Here is a 19,690-nt window from a genome sequence, read left to right as displayed (position 1 = left end):
TAAGCTGGTGGGTGATGAAAGAAAAGAGGAACCTGAGAAAGAATAATTTGTGACATATCATCTATATTGCTGGACCATGTCACTGTCTGAAACCAAAATATGATGGCTTGATTTATTTTAGTGCCCAGGTTATGAGTGGTATAACATTGTTGATCTTTTTAAGCATGCACTGATAGTGAAGACCAACCCCGCACTGCTGGGGAGATTTGGAATGGAGGCATTGATGAATGTGCCTTATACAAATGTCTGGAGAATGGAAGTATTATTCCTATAGAACCTGACTGTGATGAAGAGCCCTCTCCAGTTTGTGAACGAGAAGCTGAGGTTGTTATAGGCATCACTGATAAGTGGACCTGCTGTTCAAGGGAAGTTTGTGGTATGTATGCAGAAGCCTCATAGTCAGTTAATTCTACAGCATATGTTGCTGTTCTTTGTGAAAAAGCAGGGTATGTATGACGCTTTGTGTAAAAAAATATGCCATATCAAAGCAATTTTGCAATATTGTGGTTTTGTTGATTTTGTAAATATACACACAAAACTCTAGCTGTTAGCAGTTAATAATATTCAGCAATACACAACAAGGTAAAGGATCTGGGAATCTTTGATTTATGACAGTCAGAGGTGAAAGAGCTTAATAGGCAAATCTGAAAGCTGCTGCCTTTTCACATATGGTTCATTTTGTGAGCTGAATGGGTTCAATTACAGTGTAAAAACATGCATAGTGAGATTCATTTCCCTGCTTTTGAGTTAGCAGCACAAGATTTTAGTTATGTTCACTAATATTTTAATACTTTGTTTTTTTATTTCTAGGATGTGACATGACTTTGTGTGAAACTACCATTCCGACATGTACAAATAGTCAAAAATTGATTGTTGGCTACAGCCCTCTTTCTTGTTGTCCACAGTACAAATGTGGTGAGTAATAAATTAGGAAAAATAAAGGTTCATTGTTTCATTCAGAATAAAGGATTAGATTCTCGTTTTTCTGTCTCCAATGAAATGATTTATTAGAAAAGATTGTGGAGTTGTATTGCTAAAGATAATTTTTTAAACCTGTATTTTCTTTATAAATATGTGTAAATATAAATATATAAAGTGTTATTTCTTATATATTTTCACTAAAATTACCTTTAAATATAAGTTAATTATTACAAATTCAAAGAGAACTAAACACTATTTATTTTACATCTCACTCTATACAAATTGTCAAATATCTTTATATTTATGCAGAATGTGACCCATTGAAATGCCCCAATATTTCAACACCAGAATGCAGAGAGGACCAATTCATGATTCAAGTTCAACAGGAAGAACCTTGCTGTTTTTCTCCTGTCTGTAGTGAGTATTCTAGAGACAATTTCTTGAAAGGAGATGGATGATCTAAGGAAAATCTTTTACTTGATGTGAATTTCATGGAACTGATGGTAACCAATATTTTAATGTTATACTCATAGGAATTCAACTGAACAAGAACTGTAGAAAATAAAGTATGGCATTTTAAATAACTCTTGGCAATTAATTACAATCAGTAACTTCCCCGTCCAGCAGAGACTACATCAGTCCAATCATGACCGAGATAATAAAATTGAGTTTTTTTCCCCAAAGCCTAGTTCTTTTTGAAGAAAAATTTAGCACTGGCTTTCCTTGAAGAATCAGTTAGAATAAATGGGCTCTGCTAAGACATTATAGGACCACTTTAAAACTTTATCTTCTGTATATCATGTGTGAGCTATCAATGTCAAAAGAGAATTATAGAAACAAAGTATGTCTGGGAAATGACTGAAGCTAAATATTCTATTTGGTGAACTGGACAATGAAAAGTAAAAATTCTCTATTTTCCATATCAAATGAAATATCAAAGATTTTTTGGTAGTTAAGGTAGATTTCACCTCCTTGGTTAAGTATATTCCTAAGCATTTTATTTTCTTTGTAGCTATTGTGAATGGCATTGAGTCTTTGATTTGATTCTCAGCTTTACTGTTATTGATATATAGAAATGCTACTGATTTGCGTACATTGATTTTGTAACCTGAGACTTTGCTGAATTTATTTATCAATTATAGGAGTCTCTTGGGTGGAGTCTTTGGGATTTTCTAGATACAAGATCATATCATCAGCAAAAAGCAATAATTTGACCTCCTCTTTCCCGATTTGGATACTCTTATTTCTTTCTCTTGTCTGATTGCTCTGGCTAGGACTTCCAGCACTGTGTTGAATATAAGTGGTGACAGTGGGCACCCTTATCTTGTTCCACTTGTTAGAGGGAACGCTTTCAACTTTTCCCTGTTCAGTATGATGTTCCCCATTCAGTATATAAGAAACATCATACTGAGTGTTTCTCATATATGGCTTTTATAATTTTAAGATATGTTTCTTCTATGCCTAGTTTGTTGAGGGTTTTTATCATAAAAGGGTGCTGTATTTTGTCAAATGCTTAGATGAAATCAAAACACATCCTCTTGAATCAGTTAAGATTCATTAACTGCAAACAGCAAAGGCTGATTGATTCTGGCTAGCTTAAGCACAACCAGTTATTGGAAGGCTTTGAGGAAGAATCAAGATGAAGCAGAGCACACAAGCCCTAGGAATGAGAGAACCAGACGCGCAAGGTGGAGATCTCTAATGATTGAACCAGCTCCATCTATTTCTTACCCTGGTGTTCCTCTATATGTGATTCAAATTCCATTGAAAGCAGTTCTGATTAGTCCAATGTGGGTTGTTCCTACACAGTGGCCTAGTGGTGTGGGGCACCCTTATTGACAGTTACTCCAAGACTATGTGGGTGAGGCATTTCTTCATGGTCATTCAGAGAGTTGTTATCAAAGTTGGGAGGGGATACTGAGCAGCCTAGAAGAACAAGTGCCTACTACATTGTTCATCCATAAATTGAAGTAATTGAGGGTAGTGAATTAACAAAACTTAAATAAATAAATCAATGATATTTTGATCCTAGTGAGAACAAATTACCCCGAAGTCTGAATGCTCTATCTTTCTGATAAGATGGTGTTCTATATGTCATTGTGCTTGGAAAACATAAAGCAATATACTCAGTATTATGGTTTTTCTGACCAAATAAGAAGATATGTTTTATTTTCTTTATTTCCTATTATATTAAATATGATGCATTTTATTTTGATTTGATTTGTCTGTGATATTATGGATTAATAATTAATTTGTTTTAGTTCAGCTATGACTTCTGGCTTTTTGTTTCACCTTTAGTTTGTGAATCTTGCACTGAACCTGTTCCACTATGTACCGATGGGGAATTTCTCACAGTAGATCTTAATACCACACACTTCTGTTGTCCTCAGTATTACTGTGGTAAGTGTATCTTAACTAATTTAAAATATTTAGAAGTGTCCAATATTTAAGAAGTCCAGTGCACCTTGGTTGTACCATGATACCAGACCCTTTTTCAGTGCTCTTCACTTGATGAGCTGTTCTCACATTACTACTCTTGTTGCACCTGCTAATAAGTCATTCATTTTATCTTCACCAACACATGGCAATCAGATGGTGGGAGAGGCAGCACTTGGGAAATGTGAATTCATGCACTACATCAGTTATGGCAGTGAACTAAATGGTGGATAATGAGAAACGGCAATTACGTGAAATCACTCTTTATCCATTTAATTTTTCTTTTTAGTTTGTGAGCCAAATCTTTGCCCTGTGCCACTACTCACCTGTGCAGAAGATATGAATCTTGTGAAAGAAAATGTATCTGGTCTTTGTTGTCCAACATGGCACTGTGGTAACTAATTTTCATATTAAAGTTTTATTCCAATAAGTTGATTATGCTGATCAATTTATTAAATAAATATGTTGTTGATTTTTGCCTTTTAGAATGTAACTGTGAAAACCTTGTTATGCCAACTTGTGAAGTGGTAAGAACATATATTTTGATTGGCTTGTCATATTATTTAAATCAGTTTATTCTTTCTGTATCTGTTTCATTTCTGAGTTCTTCTCAGAGTTAATGAAATTATCCTCATTAAATTATACTTTTAAGTAGGTTAACATAATATGCTCTGATATTAGAGAATGGTCAACAAAATATTTTACTTGATATATAAATATGTGTAGTATGTTATTTTTTAACATACAGAGTTGTTCAGCCATCAACACAATCGGTAGAGAGGGTGGGGAGGGTAAACCCACAGCTAATGGAAACAGGGCACACTGTATGGGGGAAGGACACGCTTGTAGCCCTGGCTTGAGTGAGGCAAATGCATTTCATGCAACCAAAATGTTTGTACCCCCATAATACCCTGAATTAAAAAAATTTTAGAGCAATTTTATCACCCCCAGAAAGAAACACTGTACCTGTTAGCAGTCACTCTTCATTTCCCTCTAAGCTCCCCAGCCCTCAGAAATCACTAGTCTGCTTTCTGTCTGTCTATATATTCCTATTCTGTATATTTCATATAAAGGAAGTCATATAATATGTGGTCTTTTATGTCTGGTGCCTTTCACTTAGCGTAAGGTTTTCAAGGTTAATCCATGTTGTTGCATATATCACTACTTCATTCCTTTTTATTGTTAAATAATATTTCATTATATGGATATACCTAGACATTTATCCAAATAAGATATATAAATGACCAATAGCACATAAGAAGATGCTTGCTTAACATCATTAAGCATCATTTAAATGCAAATCAAAACAATAATGAGATACAATTTCACACCTGCTAAAAAGAAAATAACACGTTTGCAAGGATGTGGAGAAATCGAAACCCTCATACACTGCTAGTGGCAAAGTAACATGGTGCAGCTGCTTTGGAAAATAGCTTGGCTGTTACTCCAAAGGGTAAACATAGAGCTACCATATAACCCAGCAATCTCACTTCTAAGTATATAGCCATAAGAAATGAAAACATATGTCCACACAAAAGCAAATACTCAAATGTTCATAGAAGCACTATTCATAATAACTAGAAAGTAGAAGCAGCCTAAAGTGATTTTGCTACTTACTTTAAAGGAGAGTGATACTCACTTGGGAGTAGAAAATTACCATTATATTTCATGTAATATTAAATGTTGGTAGAGCAATCAAGGTATTTCCTCTCAGTGAAATGGGCAACTTACAATAACAGTGTAACTAAGTAGATGATTAAGGTCTCAAAGGAAATAAGTATAGAAGGGAAGAATAGAATATTTAAGCCTAAGCTTGAGAGGACAAAGTGAGCATATAGCTTTAACTATTAAAAAACACATGGGTAAGTGACCTAAAAGAGTTAGTGTGAGCCTAATACATCCTTTTAAAATATTTGGAGTAGCTTATACACTGGGAGAATTTGATTTATTATTTTTAACTCCATTATTCTGTTTGTTTCCAGTCCCATTGGAATTGTCTAATCCATGGTCACATTATTTATTGTAAAGTCTTAAAACTTCAAATGAGTTAATGTTTATGAAACTACTTTACAACTTATAAGACACCATAAAAAGTAAGATGTTGTTAGCTTACAGGAAAAAGTATATATTGCTATGAATTTATTTGAATCATTCATTTTTATAAAGAATCAAATTCATTTTATTATTCATGCCATATGAAAATTAAATGCACTCAGGATAAGCTGATGCTTATAATACAATTCTTGAAACTTTAAGCATGGTCATGTGCTTGCTTGGAGGAATCTGTATCATTCCCAATAGGGCAAAGTTTGAGTATCTCTCATGACAACAATTTACTAACAGCTAAAGGTTATATAGCACTTTCTGCGTGTCAGCCCTATTCTAAGCTCTTCACACATATTGATCCACTTATTTCTCTCAACAATCCAAATAGGTAAGCAGTATTATTATCCCCATTTTATAGACGAGGGAAGTGAGGAGCATATTGGTTAAGTTATGTGCCCTAAATCAGTTAGTAAGTACCAGAGCCAGGATTGGCACAAAGGCAGTCCCATTCCTAAGACTATGCTATTAACCACTCTACTATACTGTTCTTTGACTGCTCTATATGCCACCGCAGCCTTGCTTAGATGTAGACATCAGAGCCCTGGACCACCTCTATAGAGCAGATCAAGAACGTTTCCAAGAAGCGAAGTTCCCAGGGTTGGCAAGTGTTATCTTTGATTGTCCTCTGGAAGCTCAGAATCAAATGATATAATTTCAAAGTTAGGACATCTCATAAAGATCATCCTGTCCACCTTCACTCACTTAACAGATAAGGAAATTAAAGTTTAGAGAGATTGAGTGAGCCATGGTCACATTATTTATTGTGAATTTTTTCCATGGGCTACTAATTAAGTCACCACTGGGTTAATTGAAGCCTATTCACTATCAAATATTTATTAAGCACCTGCTATAGGTGGTAGACAACTTATTAGATATTATAAATGTATATATATAATAAATACTTATAATTGTTATTTCATAAGCTACATGATAAGTAACATAATAATAATAATAATATCTTTCTAATAGGGGGAATTTACTACAATAGACCATAATTTTCAGAGTGACTGTGGATGTGTAAAGTATCTCTGTGGTAACTATGTCTTTTGTAACTTTCAAATTATAAATGAATAGCATAGGTATCTGTTTTTCACTATGAATAAATTTAAAATCTAAAGTATTTGGAATATGTACAATGTTATACATTTTAAGCCATTTGCCATTATTTGAGTATAAAAATATAGTATTATTTTTCAGTTTCTTCTTTTGTAATATCTCTAAATGTTCTGAGAAATTTGGTAACACGACAGAAAAATGAAAATCTTTTTCAAAGCCTTCACAGAATTTTAAAGATGACACTAGGGCTTTTTTTAATATGGCTATATTTAATTTTTTTAAAAAATAGACATCCAAAATTATAAAGTTTTGGCCCATTATTTTATTGCTATTGATGTTAACATTGTAAAGCATAAAGTTGATTTTTGTATTAAATAACAAATTATTATATTTAAGTATTAATAGGCTAATAGGAAAAAACCCTTTTGATCAATGGCTTTAAAGTTTTGTATTTTTATATGAGGGAAGGCTTAAGTTCAGTGTTAGAAAGGCACAAAGAGCTTCTGAATTGAGTTCTTCTTCACTTTTCCAGCCTACCCTGATATGCCTCTTTTAAAGATATGATAGCACATTGTTAAATCAGCTACATCCATCATGAAATATGATATACATGACCATTTATTTTTTAACACTAGAAAATTGAAAATTTTCTCTGAAAATAATAATTTAATAAACATGAAATGTTATTTAATCCTATCATGAAGAGGGCTATTATTGGATTAGACTTTACCTCCACATCCATCTCCAACAGTGGTCATGTTATATGTCCTAAAGAAGGAGCAGGGAGTAGTTTTCTCATCCCTGAGATTTCATATTCTGGAGCCTGCTATAAAATACAGCTTTTGGAACAAGTTCAAACTGTAGACAGAAGTTGATTTTACAGATCAGTTTCTTATTGTGTCTTAAGGAATAAATGTACTACATTAATTATTAAGTAAACTATTGGGTTATTAACAATATATAAAGGTGAAGATCTTCATTGGTTTTGAAAAATTTGCACATCACAATGAAAACATAGCTCCAATGACAGATTAATAAAATATAAGTTCCAGTGATAGATTAATAAAAACTCAGTAGCATATTTTCTTGTTGACTATTTTTTCTATTCTTAGAAAAGGATGATGTGTGTGTGTTTCAAGAAGTATCAGTATTGAATCCTGGACAATCTATGATAAAATACTTGGAAGGGGACTTTTGTTATACAATAGAGTGTCTAGAAGAAAAAGATAACCATACAGGCTTTCACACTCTGAATTTTACCATGGTGAATTGTTCAAAAGAATGTGATGTTGTAAGTATTCTTTATAAGTCCTTCTGAAGAGAGTAATTAATGAGTCTCAAAATGGCAGCTACAGAATTTGAACTAGTGAATGCTCCATGAGTTAAAAATATATACTTGAGTATATATTTTTCTATAGTCAATTATTTGTAATATATCTACATGCTGTAGATTTTCACTTTCCTGTGTGTGAGGAAAGTGTTCAGGAGTCGTATTATCTACAGCTTGCCAGCTTGCTTGACCTGAAGTTGTTACACCTGCTTAGAATCTTGGCTGTTAGATACAAAGATTAACATATATTTCACTTCTAGTGTAGCTATATAAAGTCAGTTATTACTTGAAGCTCCTCAAATTCAACCTTACATGCTTACAGACATTTGGAGGCAGCTTATAGTTATGTTGGGAAAAAATAATTCCCCAGAATTAATTCATTAAGAATATTGATATTGTGTGGCTAATTCATGTATTATTATATGCAGCACCAGGTATATACTCCATCCCCAAGTGATTACGATTGTTGTGGTACCTGCAAAAATGCATCCTGCAAATTTCATATGGAAAATGGAACATCAGTTATATATGAGGTATGAATTTTTTATTTCCTAAAATATGTTCCTTGGAGGGTAGCTCTCTGTGCTACTTTCTGAAGGAGATATTCTTGAATCAAATAAGTTTGGAAAATGTCCCCCCCCCACACGCACATACCCCTAAAAAAAAAATACACACGAATATACAATACACTTACAACACAAGACATAGTTACATTTGTTACATTTTGAAGTATCTGATAATTTCTTTTGTAAAGAAACATGTTTAACTTGTTTCTCAAACTTATTTTATCATAGATCCTCAGTTTTGTTTTCCAGATGTAAGAAATGGGTTTTGGGGAATACTGATTTCTAATCATTACAAAAAAAAGAACAATTAACATTTCTATGCAACAGCTAATTTTTAATTTCAGATAAGTTAGATATTACTATGTTTCCTAAATTTGAGTATTTTATCTGCTTTTATACTTGAACTTACAGATCTTTTCCAATTGAGGTTCATAGAAGAACTGAAGATATTCATAAATTTAGAATGTAGAGAAAAGAAAGTAATCGGGTTTATTAAAATACTTTACTTGTCCATAAGTAATCTTTAAGCCAAAGTATGACTTACTTTAAAATGTGGATTATAAAATAAAAATATAGATCAACAATTAAGCCTAATAATTGTGTAATTATTTCAGATAACTTTATTCTTAAATAGGAATTCTGAAATCAGGAATAAAGCAGTAGTTATAGTTAAACATTTATTAAAAAATAGGAATAGGTTTTAAAATAACCATAAGGTATACAGAATTAGAACCATAAGTCAATAAACACTTTCATTTAAATATTTTTAAAAATTTTTTGGTGATAAGGGAGTAGAAGGAAGAATAAACAAATCTTAGGAGAGGAGGAATATGAGTAATATGATTTGTTGTTTTATAATTAGTGAGGAAATATTAGAGCAAGACCTTTGACACTTGGCCAAAATATATAATTAATTTTGTAGTACAAACAGTTACCTATTTGCTTCTTTCCCCTCTATTGCTTCACTTCACATTTACATCTCAGTTCTTGTATAAAACCTAACATATACAACCACACACAATACACATATATGTATTTTTAATCATTTTAGATAAATTTGGAGACATTTTAAGATGAAACATTTTATGTTACAAGAAGCTCTCTGCATCTTGATTTGACTTTTGATATTTATTCAGGAGGATAAGAAATATTCTACATAAAAAAATGGGAGATTTAAGTATGCAAAATAGTAACTTTCTCTTTTGTTTTTAGGAGGGAAGTACTTGGCACTATAATTGCACCACATATGAATGTGTTAAGACTGATGAAGGTGCTATGATTCTGAACTACAGTATGGTCTGTCCCCCTTTTAATGAGACTGAATGCAAAATGGTTTGTATTTTGTTATATCTAAGAAAATTTAGTATGAAATACAACTTAGAAAATACACATTAATGTTTTCCATTATAATGTCCAACTTACATTATAGCTTATTCATTATGTTGAATATTTTACTTTTGTGCATGAATAAAAGCTCTATTGTATTTCTTCAGTTTGCTGTTTTGAGGTGTTCCAAATAATTTTGATTCTCCATGAATGGACATTTTGCTATCTTTGGGTTTTTGTGTATAGATCCAAGGATCATTGCAAAACCATTTTGTCAGCAGACCTGGCCTCCCTTTTAGTATGGATTAATAAGATAATGAATCAGAGGTTTGGCCAATTTACTTTCTTAAACAAACCTCCAGATTTATGATGTCACTCACCCTTTAGTACATGCTGGCCTATATGACATTTGCTTTAGTTTTCAGACTACAGGCCACGGGAGAAGTCAGCATAAGTAATAGCACTCCTTTACTTTATCAATTACCTATTCTCTCAGAGAAGAGCCTATTGGCAGAGGAGATTTTTGAAAGTGATTCATTGTTTATTTTTAAAGTTTTTAAAAATAGTTTTAATTATCTGGGCAATAATAATTCCTAATGAAAAGTGAGCTTCATTCTGTTGTGTAGAGAAAATAGTTTCACTGATTTTTTTTTCAAGATGTACCTTTTCAATGATGATGGCTAGCTAAATATAACATATACTAAAGTCACAGAATGTCAGCTCTGGAAAGAAACTTAAGCATCATCTTATATCACAGACTCATTTTTATACCGTAAATTATTCTTTTATTTTAATCGCAATTGGCAGGTTACTAAAGCAATTTGCAATTATTTTAAGAGTTCCTAATCAATAAAAGTTAATCAATAAAATTTTATTAATTTAGGCTTAGTCAGGAGTCATCCTGAGGTAGGGGATTTTTTTGAATAATAAAATATTAAAGAAAAAGATATTATATTTTAACATTCAGAATATAATTATCTTCAGAAACATAATTGAGGCTATTTCAAGGATTTAAAATATATGATGGCCTCTATTTAGAATAGCTATTTTTATTTTCTTTTGGCAAAAATATTTTGTGGCATTTAAAAAGTATTCTTTAAAGTAGGGTAATCTCTTTGCACTTATTCATATTGCTAATGTAGAAATAATGTAATAAAAATCTGTTTCTAATTTTTTAAAGAAAGAAATTCTTATTAGAAATAGTTCTTTGTGATGTTTAATAAAACTGTTAGGAAAGTTAGTTTTCTATTTCTAGTCTAAGAGGAAATGGATGAACATTGTATTTATTGACTGTATTCCTTTTCTCTCTTCCTAGAATGAAGGGATTGTAAAGCTTTATAATGAAGGCTGTTGTAAGATCTGTAAGTGAAGATACATTCCATGCATTAAATTGGTAGATTGGTTTTAATTACTCCTGACGGCCATATTTTTTCTCATAAAATTCAGTTCCTCTAATGCAAAGAGGCAAACAAATTTTGTAAAGTATGTTACTTAAAGCTTTTTTTGTCATGTGGTTGATAACTTTGCAATTTAGTCTTTATCTTCTGGAGTGTGAATAAGGTGCTTTAATTGAGATTAATTTTAATTTAAATATTGGAAATTTATTGTGGTATGTCTCAAAGGGTACTGCATAGGATTTTAATAGATTTTAAGTTAAAATATCTTATGGTCAATGTTTTTTGGAACATGCTGAACTTACACAAAGTTAAGTAGGTTACAGTGAGATGGCATTGTGACTCCAATAAGAAAGCACATATGGAATGTAGTATTTTCCAAACCTATTTGAACAATAACAAGTTTATGGTTCCATACAATAAATTTGGGAAGTGCCATTTTAGTGAATTGTATTTATATTCTTTTTTTTTTTTTTTGAGACAGAATCTCGCTCTGTTGCCTGGGCTAGAGTGCCATGGCATCAAGCTCACAGCAACCTCAAACTCCTGGGCTTAAGCAATCCTTCTGCCTCAGCCTCTCGAGTAGCTGAGACTATAGGCATGCGCCACCATGCCTGGCTACTTTTTTTTCTATATATATTTTTAGCTGCCCAGATCATTTTCTTTCTATTTTTAGTAGAGACAGGGTCTCGCTCTTGCTCAGGCTTGGTCTCAAACGCCTGACCTTGAGCGATCTTTCCACCTCGGCCTCCCAGAGTGCTAGGATTACAGGCATGAGCCACTGCACCCAGCCTGTATGTATATTCTTTATGTAAAAGTTCCCATGATTATTTTGATAATTAAAGTTATGTGAATTCAATCTGTTTTATATTAGTTTGAATTATAAGGTTTATTTCATAGTGATGTTGAATGATTTTAAGGACTGAGATAGAATGGAAGTCTATTCATAAGACCATATCATTTTTGCTTTTAAAGTGTTCATGCATTTATATCAATATAAAAATAAGAGTTTTAAGAAAATTGGCAGAGATAGTAATTTTAAAATTGTTTAGAGAAGTTTTCAGGTAAGGGACACAACCCAGTACAAGTTAATAATGCCATGGTATAGGGATGGATTCTTAGGTACAAATTGGCATGACTCTTAAGGGAGATTTCTGAACTTCTTTCATGAAGGATGAAGTCCTATGAATATGTAAGAGTCTTGTCTATTTAGAGCTGTACAGTCATATTGAACAGAATATTAGAATGCATTAAAATATTGATACAACATAGTTATAATATATACAACTGAACATAGTACAGCTTATAAATCAAGAACTCTCCTAAGTTTTCTACACAATATTTATTCCTTAAAAAAAAATCCCATGAAATAGGTTCTGACATTATTCTGATTTTAATTTTAGAGGGGGTTAAGTAATTTGTCCAAGTCCTATCTCTTTTGAGCAGTAATGCTGAAAATCTACGCCGGGCCTGATTTCAGAGGCTGCTTCTTAACTGCTTTTGATATTCTGGAACATCACGAAAACAAGTTTTAGGAGAGGGCAGAGGCTGAATGATGCCCTCTGCTGATTAGTAGCTGGGCTAGAATGAAGAATGACTGAGTTTTTATAAATAGGGCATGTGAAAAGCCAAATTCAACATATACATATGCACCTACAACAAACAAACAAGTTCAGCATGAGATGGTATGACATCTACTTTGTAATTCTATTAGTTTGCAGGACTGCTGTAACGAAGTAACACAAAGTGGGTGGCTTAAACAACAGAAATGTATTGCCTCAGTTCTGAAGACTGGATATCCAAAACCAAGAGTTAACAGGGTTGGTTCCTTTTGAGGGCTGTGAGGAAGAGATTTGCTTAAAGCCTTTCTCCTTGGCTTATAGATGGCCAACTTCACGTTCACATGTGTTCCTTCTTGTATGTGTCTGTCTCCAAACTTACCCTTTTTATATGGGTGAAGCAAGTTAGTAACAGAGTGAGGTGAGAATTTGTTTTTTGCATATTGATTCAAAGATTTTTTTTTTTGAGACAGAGTCTCGCTCTGTTGCCCAGGCTAGAGTGAGTGATGTGGTATCAGGCTCACTCACAGCAACCTCAAACTCCTGGGCTTAAGCAATCCTACTGCCTCAGCCTCCCAAGTAGCTGGGACTACAGGCATGCACCACCATGCCCGGCTCATTTTTTCTATATATTTTTTTTAGTTGGCCAGATAATTTGTTTCTATTTTTTTTTAGTAGAGACAGGATCTCGCTCTTATTCAGGCTGGTCTCGAACTCCTGACCTCGAGTGATCCACCTGCCTCGGCCTCCCAGAGTGCTAGGATTTGATTCAAAGATTACATCCACTATCATATAGCATTAAATATATGTTCTTAGGTGTATTATTAAGCAATAATCCATCACACAGACTCATTAATATTTTATGAATGAATACAAAGGGTTTTCATTTGAAATCATAATGGGACCATTTCAGAGCCATAAAATCAAGTATGACTCATCCATATATTTCAATATGGTTAATAAATAATTCAATTACATTTTTGAATTATTTTATGTTTGTATTCATTAGATAATGTGATTTTAAATCTCTTGATTTTTATTTTAAAATTAAATGTATATGTGTACTTATGCATTAATTATGTATACATATATTTACTTATACTATGGTTCATTCTGAAAATTAAACATACATATGATGTTAGCATTATCACATGCATAAAATATTTTCAATTTATGATTATGATAATTATTCTAAGACAATAAGATAAAAAGTAGAAATAAATAAGTATAAAGCTAGAAAACATAAGATAGTCCACTTAAAATAGGTAAAAGTAAATATTGCACATAAAATGTGTAAGAGTGGAGTCTTAAATATCTGTTAAAACTGGAATGTATTTCATATAAATATATCAATTTTCAATTATAAATATATTCATATGTTTAACTGAATTAAGAAGCAATTTGACATAGGCCTTTTGATGAATAAGTACATTTTATATTTTATTAGGCAAACGAGAAGAAAGAATATGCCAGAAAGTGATCATTAAATCAATCATAAGGAAACAGGACTGTGTGAGCCAAAGCCCTGTAAGTAGAAAAATATCATTTGTTACATAAAGGGCATACATCTTTTCAGAAGTATGTGTGTCACAGAACTAATAATAAGTTTGTAAGCCAACAAAATGCTAACACTTATAATATTTAACTTTGAAATTATTCCTACATTCTAATATTAAAACATTCTGCATGTGAAGAAGTATGAATTATTCTTAGCATAATCAACAGTTTTGAATGATAATTGCAATCCAGAGAGATGGAAGTTAAATCTAAATATATTTGACTATATATTATCTTAACTATAAAATTTTATTCAACAAAAAGAGCCCTACTTTTAATTTTGCCCCTTTAATATAACCTGTCCAATTCTATAGTCTACTTGAGTCATGACATAACACAGGTGACAATAGAATCATTAGGTTATGATTAACATGTTCCATATTTATGTCTAGCTTTGTGGGCACATTTCATGCCTTGAGTTATGTCAGCATTGCTATGTTGGCCATTGCCATAAAACAGCCCTTTAACTTATGTGAGTTGTTTCAACTTAGTATTTACGACAATTTTCTAACATGCAGAAGGTTGAGTGTTGAAATGATGAGGATGAAAGCCTTTCTTTCATCTGACTTCTTAGTGTAATTGAATAATAACCAGGGTTTTAAAAATTTTACTACATTTTTTCTCGTCTCTCTCCTTACAGATAAATGTTGCATCTTGTGATGGAAAATGCCCATCAGCTACCATATATAACATCAATATTGAAAGTCACCTAAGATTCTGCAAGTGCTGTCGTGAAAATGGAGTGAGAAACTTGACTGTGCCTCTGTATTGCTCAGGAAATGGCACTGAAATTATGTACACTCTCCAGGAACCTGTAGATTGCACATGCCAGTGGAGTTAAACTCTCAGATTTCAAAAACTCTATACAACACCATATTGTCAAATAGAGTCAACTTCTATCACTGTTACTTAGGCACTTGGCAGATTTATACTGTTTAACAATATTTTTCATAATTTTGTTAAACAGTATACTGTTTGGCAGTTTAACAGTTGGTACAAAATATATACAGCTCAAATAGCAAAATTAGATTTATTGCTTTATTCTTTTATAGAGAATAAAATGGTTGCAAGTTGTTCAGCTGAAACGCTGTGATGTATAAAATTGTAATATGGAGCAGATCTGAAATATTCTCATCAATTAGAAGGTTATTTTGCAAAATTCCTTCAATTCCACTCAATAGTTTTTTTTTTTTTTTTTGATTTGCAAAGTCTGCCATAGCTATCCAGTCTAATACACCCTTTCATATACATGGTCATAAAGTTGTATAAAGGACATTGGACACTAAGAAGAGGGGAGGGTCGGAGGGAGTGGAGGGATAAAAATTTACCTCTTGGGTACAGTGTACACTATTCTGGTGATGAGAACAACAAAAGCCCTGATTTCAGCATTATACCATTCATCCATGTAAGAAGAACACTTGTACCCCCTAATATTTTGAAATAAAAATTACAAAAAGGACACCCTTTAATCTTTAACCTTTAGTAAATGTAATCAGCTAGAATTGGCATCTAGATAGCCATAAAACTGGTATGCTTAGAGACAAATCATCAGACTATGGGATTTTAGATTATTTAAAATCTGAATAAATATTAGGGATGTTATGGCAAATTCCACTCATGTGGGTGTAATATATAACCAGAGAAGCTGTGTGACTTGTACAAATTTATTCAGTGAATAATCCAGTGTTCACAGTTGGATTAAGTTCTAGGTCTCTTTCATTCCAGTCCTATGTTCTTTTATTTTAAATAGTATAGTAAGATGTCTATTAGAGAATCTTTCATTCTTAAAAGAGTTTGCATTGAATTCTATTAAAAATTTTAAGCTCAACATGTTGTAAAAAATGCCCCCCATACACTGATATCCCAATAATAAGGGGCAAGGAGATAACATCAGTTGCTAAGTAGAGGAGGGAGATCTTGAGCTTCTATTTTTTATACCATTAAAAGGGCTACTAAATATATTGCTACTATTTAACAGGTAGTTACTTGCTATCTCATTAACATCTGATTTTTAAGATGTATTTGCATATTATTGAAGTTGCGTGCTATTTTGCTGTTAATGCTGCTGTTTTGCCAATGAAGAATGAAATAAAATTATCTGAATGTATTAATAATTCTACAGTCAAATGCTGCACTTTTTAAATACAGTAGATTATTGACATTTGCAAGGAATATGTCCTGAGATCTTCGCAAATCCCCAAATTCTTTGCCAGCTATAGTGTATAATTGTCTGAGTTTCCTCCTCGATATAAAGGAGTGAATGATCTACTTAGTGCAATTGTGGGTATCAAATGAAGTCAAACATCAATAAGTATAATAAATAAGAATAGCAAAGTTGCACTGAAAAGCAAATACTGGGGCCTGATGGGCTAAGATCAAGCTTGAGTTGGGCGACTTGCTTTTACATACTACTGTTTCCATTTCAAAATAATGCTTCCCAGAAATAGTGCCACTTATTAAATATTTTAGACCTCCAGGATTACTTAGAAAGGGTAAAAGAACTAATGTATCTGCAAAGTCCAAGTGTCTACTGTATATAAAAATTGATTTATATTGTTTGTGCTTAATATAAGTATTTCCTTTAGATGTTAAAATTTTAATATTCTTTGATTCCTGTCAAGATATATATTGAATTAAACATTTTGGTTAAAATATTAATATTTGGCTTAAGAGAAAATGTTATGTACCTCAAATAGAAGTACATAATTGTATATTGTCTATCACCCATTTTTTTATTTCCAGTGTCTGTAAAATATTTATTAAATTAAAAAAATATTAAATATCCTTTAAACCTATTTGTGGGGAAAAGGGAAACAGTCCCCTAGAATTTCATAAACATTCACCAAATACAACCAATATGTACTGAGGGTCTGTCATGTGCCAGGCACTATTCTAAACTCTGGCGACACAGGCAAAACAAAACAGACACAGTCCTCACCCTCAGCCAACTTAGAGTCCAGTAAGAAAGCAGGCATTAAATAGCTGTACGTGTGGGAAAGTCCAGAAGGCAATTTCAAAACTTATTGGAAGGTAGTGTATGATAAAGGTGGCTCTCAAATCAGCATAGCAGTGCAGAAGGGCCTTCAATAAATAAATGGTGTTGGGACAACTGGGTAGTCACTTGGACAAAGAGAAATTTGGATTCATACATCCACTGATATCAGGATAAACTAAATGAATCACAGATTTAAATGTTCAAAAACAAAACAAGATAGAAGTTCTAAAAGGAAAATAGGGAAGAAATTCATTATAATCTTAGAGTGTGGAGGGCTGTTTTAGTGGCGATTCAATGTCTAAAAGCTCAAAAGAAAAGATTGATAAATTTAACAATAAGAAAACTGAAAACAAACAAAGTCTGCCTGGCAAAAAAAAAAAAAAATGTAAAAAAAAAAAAGTAAAACCAAACAATATTTGCAGTGTATCACTGATGAAGTCTAATCTTGCTATGTATATACAAAGCTGAAAAATCATAAAAGAAAAAATTGATAAATTAATAAGAAAATAAGCTAAAGACATGAAATAATGGCTCAAAGAAAAAGAAATAATATTAGTGGATCTTAAAAAAGATAACTGAGAACACTTTTAATAAAAGTATTTCACATTTAATCTACACTGAAATACAATTTCTTGCCTACCAAACTAGTAAAAATTCAGAAGTTTAATGAACACTTTTATTTATTAAGGTTCTGGGAGGACAAGCTCTCTCATATGCCATTGGTGATGATACAAAATTGTAGAAATCCTAAGCAAAACCCAGAAATGTATACTAATAATAGAAATGCTTTCTTTTTGGTTTGACCAAACTATCTAAGATATATATCCTACCCAAACATAAAAGGGCACTTGTGAAGATTATTAATTGCAGCATTATTTATCATAGAAAAGGCTGGAACCAACAAAAGTTGAAGAAACTATGTTATTTCATATAGTGTAATACTGTGCAACTGAAAAAAAGAATGGCAAAGAGATTTGTATATTGGTGTGGGATGATCTCTAAAATATAGTTTTAAAGGAAATAAAGTATAGAAATATCGAATAGCATATGTAGAGTGCTAGGTTATTTTTTTAAAAATGGGCCAAAATAAGAAAATATAATTATATTACTTGTATTTACAGAGGAGGAGTAAACAATGAACTAAGAGAATGGCACAAACAAATGGTGGAGGTGGATCAGGGAAGATGGAGACTAGGATGGAAACAAGACTTCTCAATGTAAACCTTAATATAGTTTTTGATTTTTGAACTATGAATGTATCACGTATTCCAAATACTTAGATATAAAATAAGAATATACTAGTATGAATCAAAGAACAATTCTAAGTTCTGAGAAATGCAAAAAGGAAGCGTAGAAGTAGCCATGAGATAGTGTCATAGAAAAATCTAATTTGGAATGAGTGGAAAGTAAGGCAAAGTCTCTGAGTAAGTGATTTGTAGTTTGAGACCTGATGCATGAGTATCAGTTATCCAATAAAGCATTTCCAAGTGAAGGCGACAGCATGTGTTAAGGTCTTGTGGGAGGAAAGGATGTGGACAGATCGGGGAACTAATAGAGTGGGAATGTGCATTTTTTTGTGCATTTTCAATAATGGAGAGGGTGGTACAGGATGGGGTGGGTGAGATGGACCAGGAAACCAAATAATAAGCAAAGAGACTGGTAAGATGCTATAGCTGTAGAATAGGTGAGAAACGTTAGTGACGGGACAGATGGAAGAAATTGTAGTGTATAGGATATATTTTGGAATTAAATTCAAGAAGACTTGGTAATCACTATCATACAAAAAAGTATTTTAAGAATGCCTCTGAGTTTGATGAGCAAATGAATGGATGGAGGACGGGACCTTGGAGAGAAAGGAGCATTTGGGGGGTGAGGGTGGGGAAGGAGGTTTAGAATCCAATTCTGGGCATGTAGATATGGCTGCTTAGACAACTGTGTGAAGTTATTAATATGTGGGTATTTCTATTAGTCTGGTGCCAAGACCAGTAGCCTGTGTTGAAAATATCTTTAGGCTTTGTTAGCATGTAAATAGTATGAAGCTATGCGAATGAAAGAAGTTAGCTAGGGCGAGCGTGTAGTGAGAACAAAACAGGACCAAAGATTGAGTCCTGAGACCTCTGACATCTGAAAGATCATATGGAAAAAGAACAGGCAGGGAAGGAGGCTGAGATAGAATGGCCATGGAAATTGAAGTAAAGCCTACAGCCCTGATGGGGATCATTGAACCAAGGGAATACCAGGTCATGCAAGGGACTGGAGTTAACTGTCTGTCAAATGCTGATGAGGAATCTTTGAATTTATAGAAATTGGTGTTTCTTATTATAGACAAAAGCCATAGTGGAGCGAGTGAAAGGTGATTAGGAGGTGATAAACTGGACTCGATGTGCGCGCCCCCCCTGTCGTGGTCATGCACAGATTCGCTCAGACGCAGGCTCGCGTTTCCG

General features: G+C 32.8%; 1 protein-coding gene across 1 annotated transcript in view; it reads left to right on the top strand.

Moving 5' to 3' along the window:
- Positions 1-16,467, top strand: part of OTOGL (otogelin like) — a 133,300-nt gene extending 116,833 nt beyond the window's left edge. Inside the window, exons 46-58 of the mRNA XM_045553306.1 lie at positions 164-376; positions 811-915; positions 1,231-1,338; positions 3,220-3,321; positions 3,647-3,751; positions 3,844-3,884; positions 6,433-6,496; positions 7,632-7,810; positions 8,278-8,382; positions 9,628-9,747; positions 11,057-11,102; positions 14,142-14,221; positions 14,892-16,467. Coding sequence (XP_045409262.1) covers positions 164-376; positions 811-915; positions 1,231-1,338; positions 3,220-3,321; positions 3,647-3,751; positions 3,844-3,884; positions 6,433-6,496; positions 7,632-7,810; positions 8,278-8,382; positions 9,628-9,747; positions 11,057-11,102; positions 14,142-14,221; positions 14,892-15,092 — 1,469 coding nt within the window. The 3' untranslated portion in view covers positions 15,093-16,467. The remainder of the gene's footprint in view (positions 1-163; positions 377-810; positions 916-1,230; positions 1,339-3,219; positions 3,322-3,646; positions 3,752-3,843; positions 3,885-6,432; positions 6,497-7,631; positions 7,811-8,277; positions 8,383-9,627; positions 9,748-11,056; positions 11,103-14,141; positions 14,222-14,891) is intronic.
- The last annotated feature ends 3,223 nt before the right edge of the window (positions 16,468-19,690 follow it).

This window comes from Lemur catta, chromosome 6 (genome assembly GCF_020740605.2).
Source record: "Lemur catta isolate mLemCat1 chromosome 6, mLemCat1.pri, whole genome shotgun sequence".
Lineage (NCBI taxonomy): Eukaryota > Metazoa > Chordata > Mammalia > Primates > Lemuridae > Lemur > Lemur catta.
Note: the sequence above shows the minus strand (reverse complement) of the source record. Positions and strands in the feature narration are given on the sequence as shown.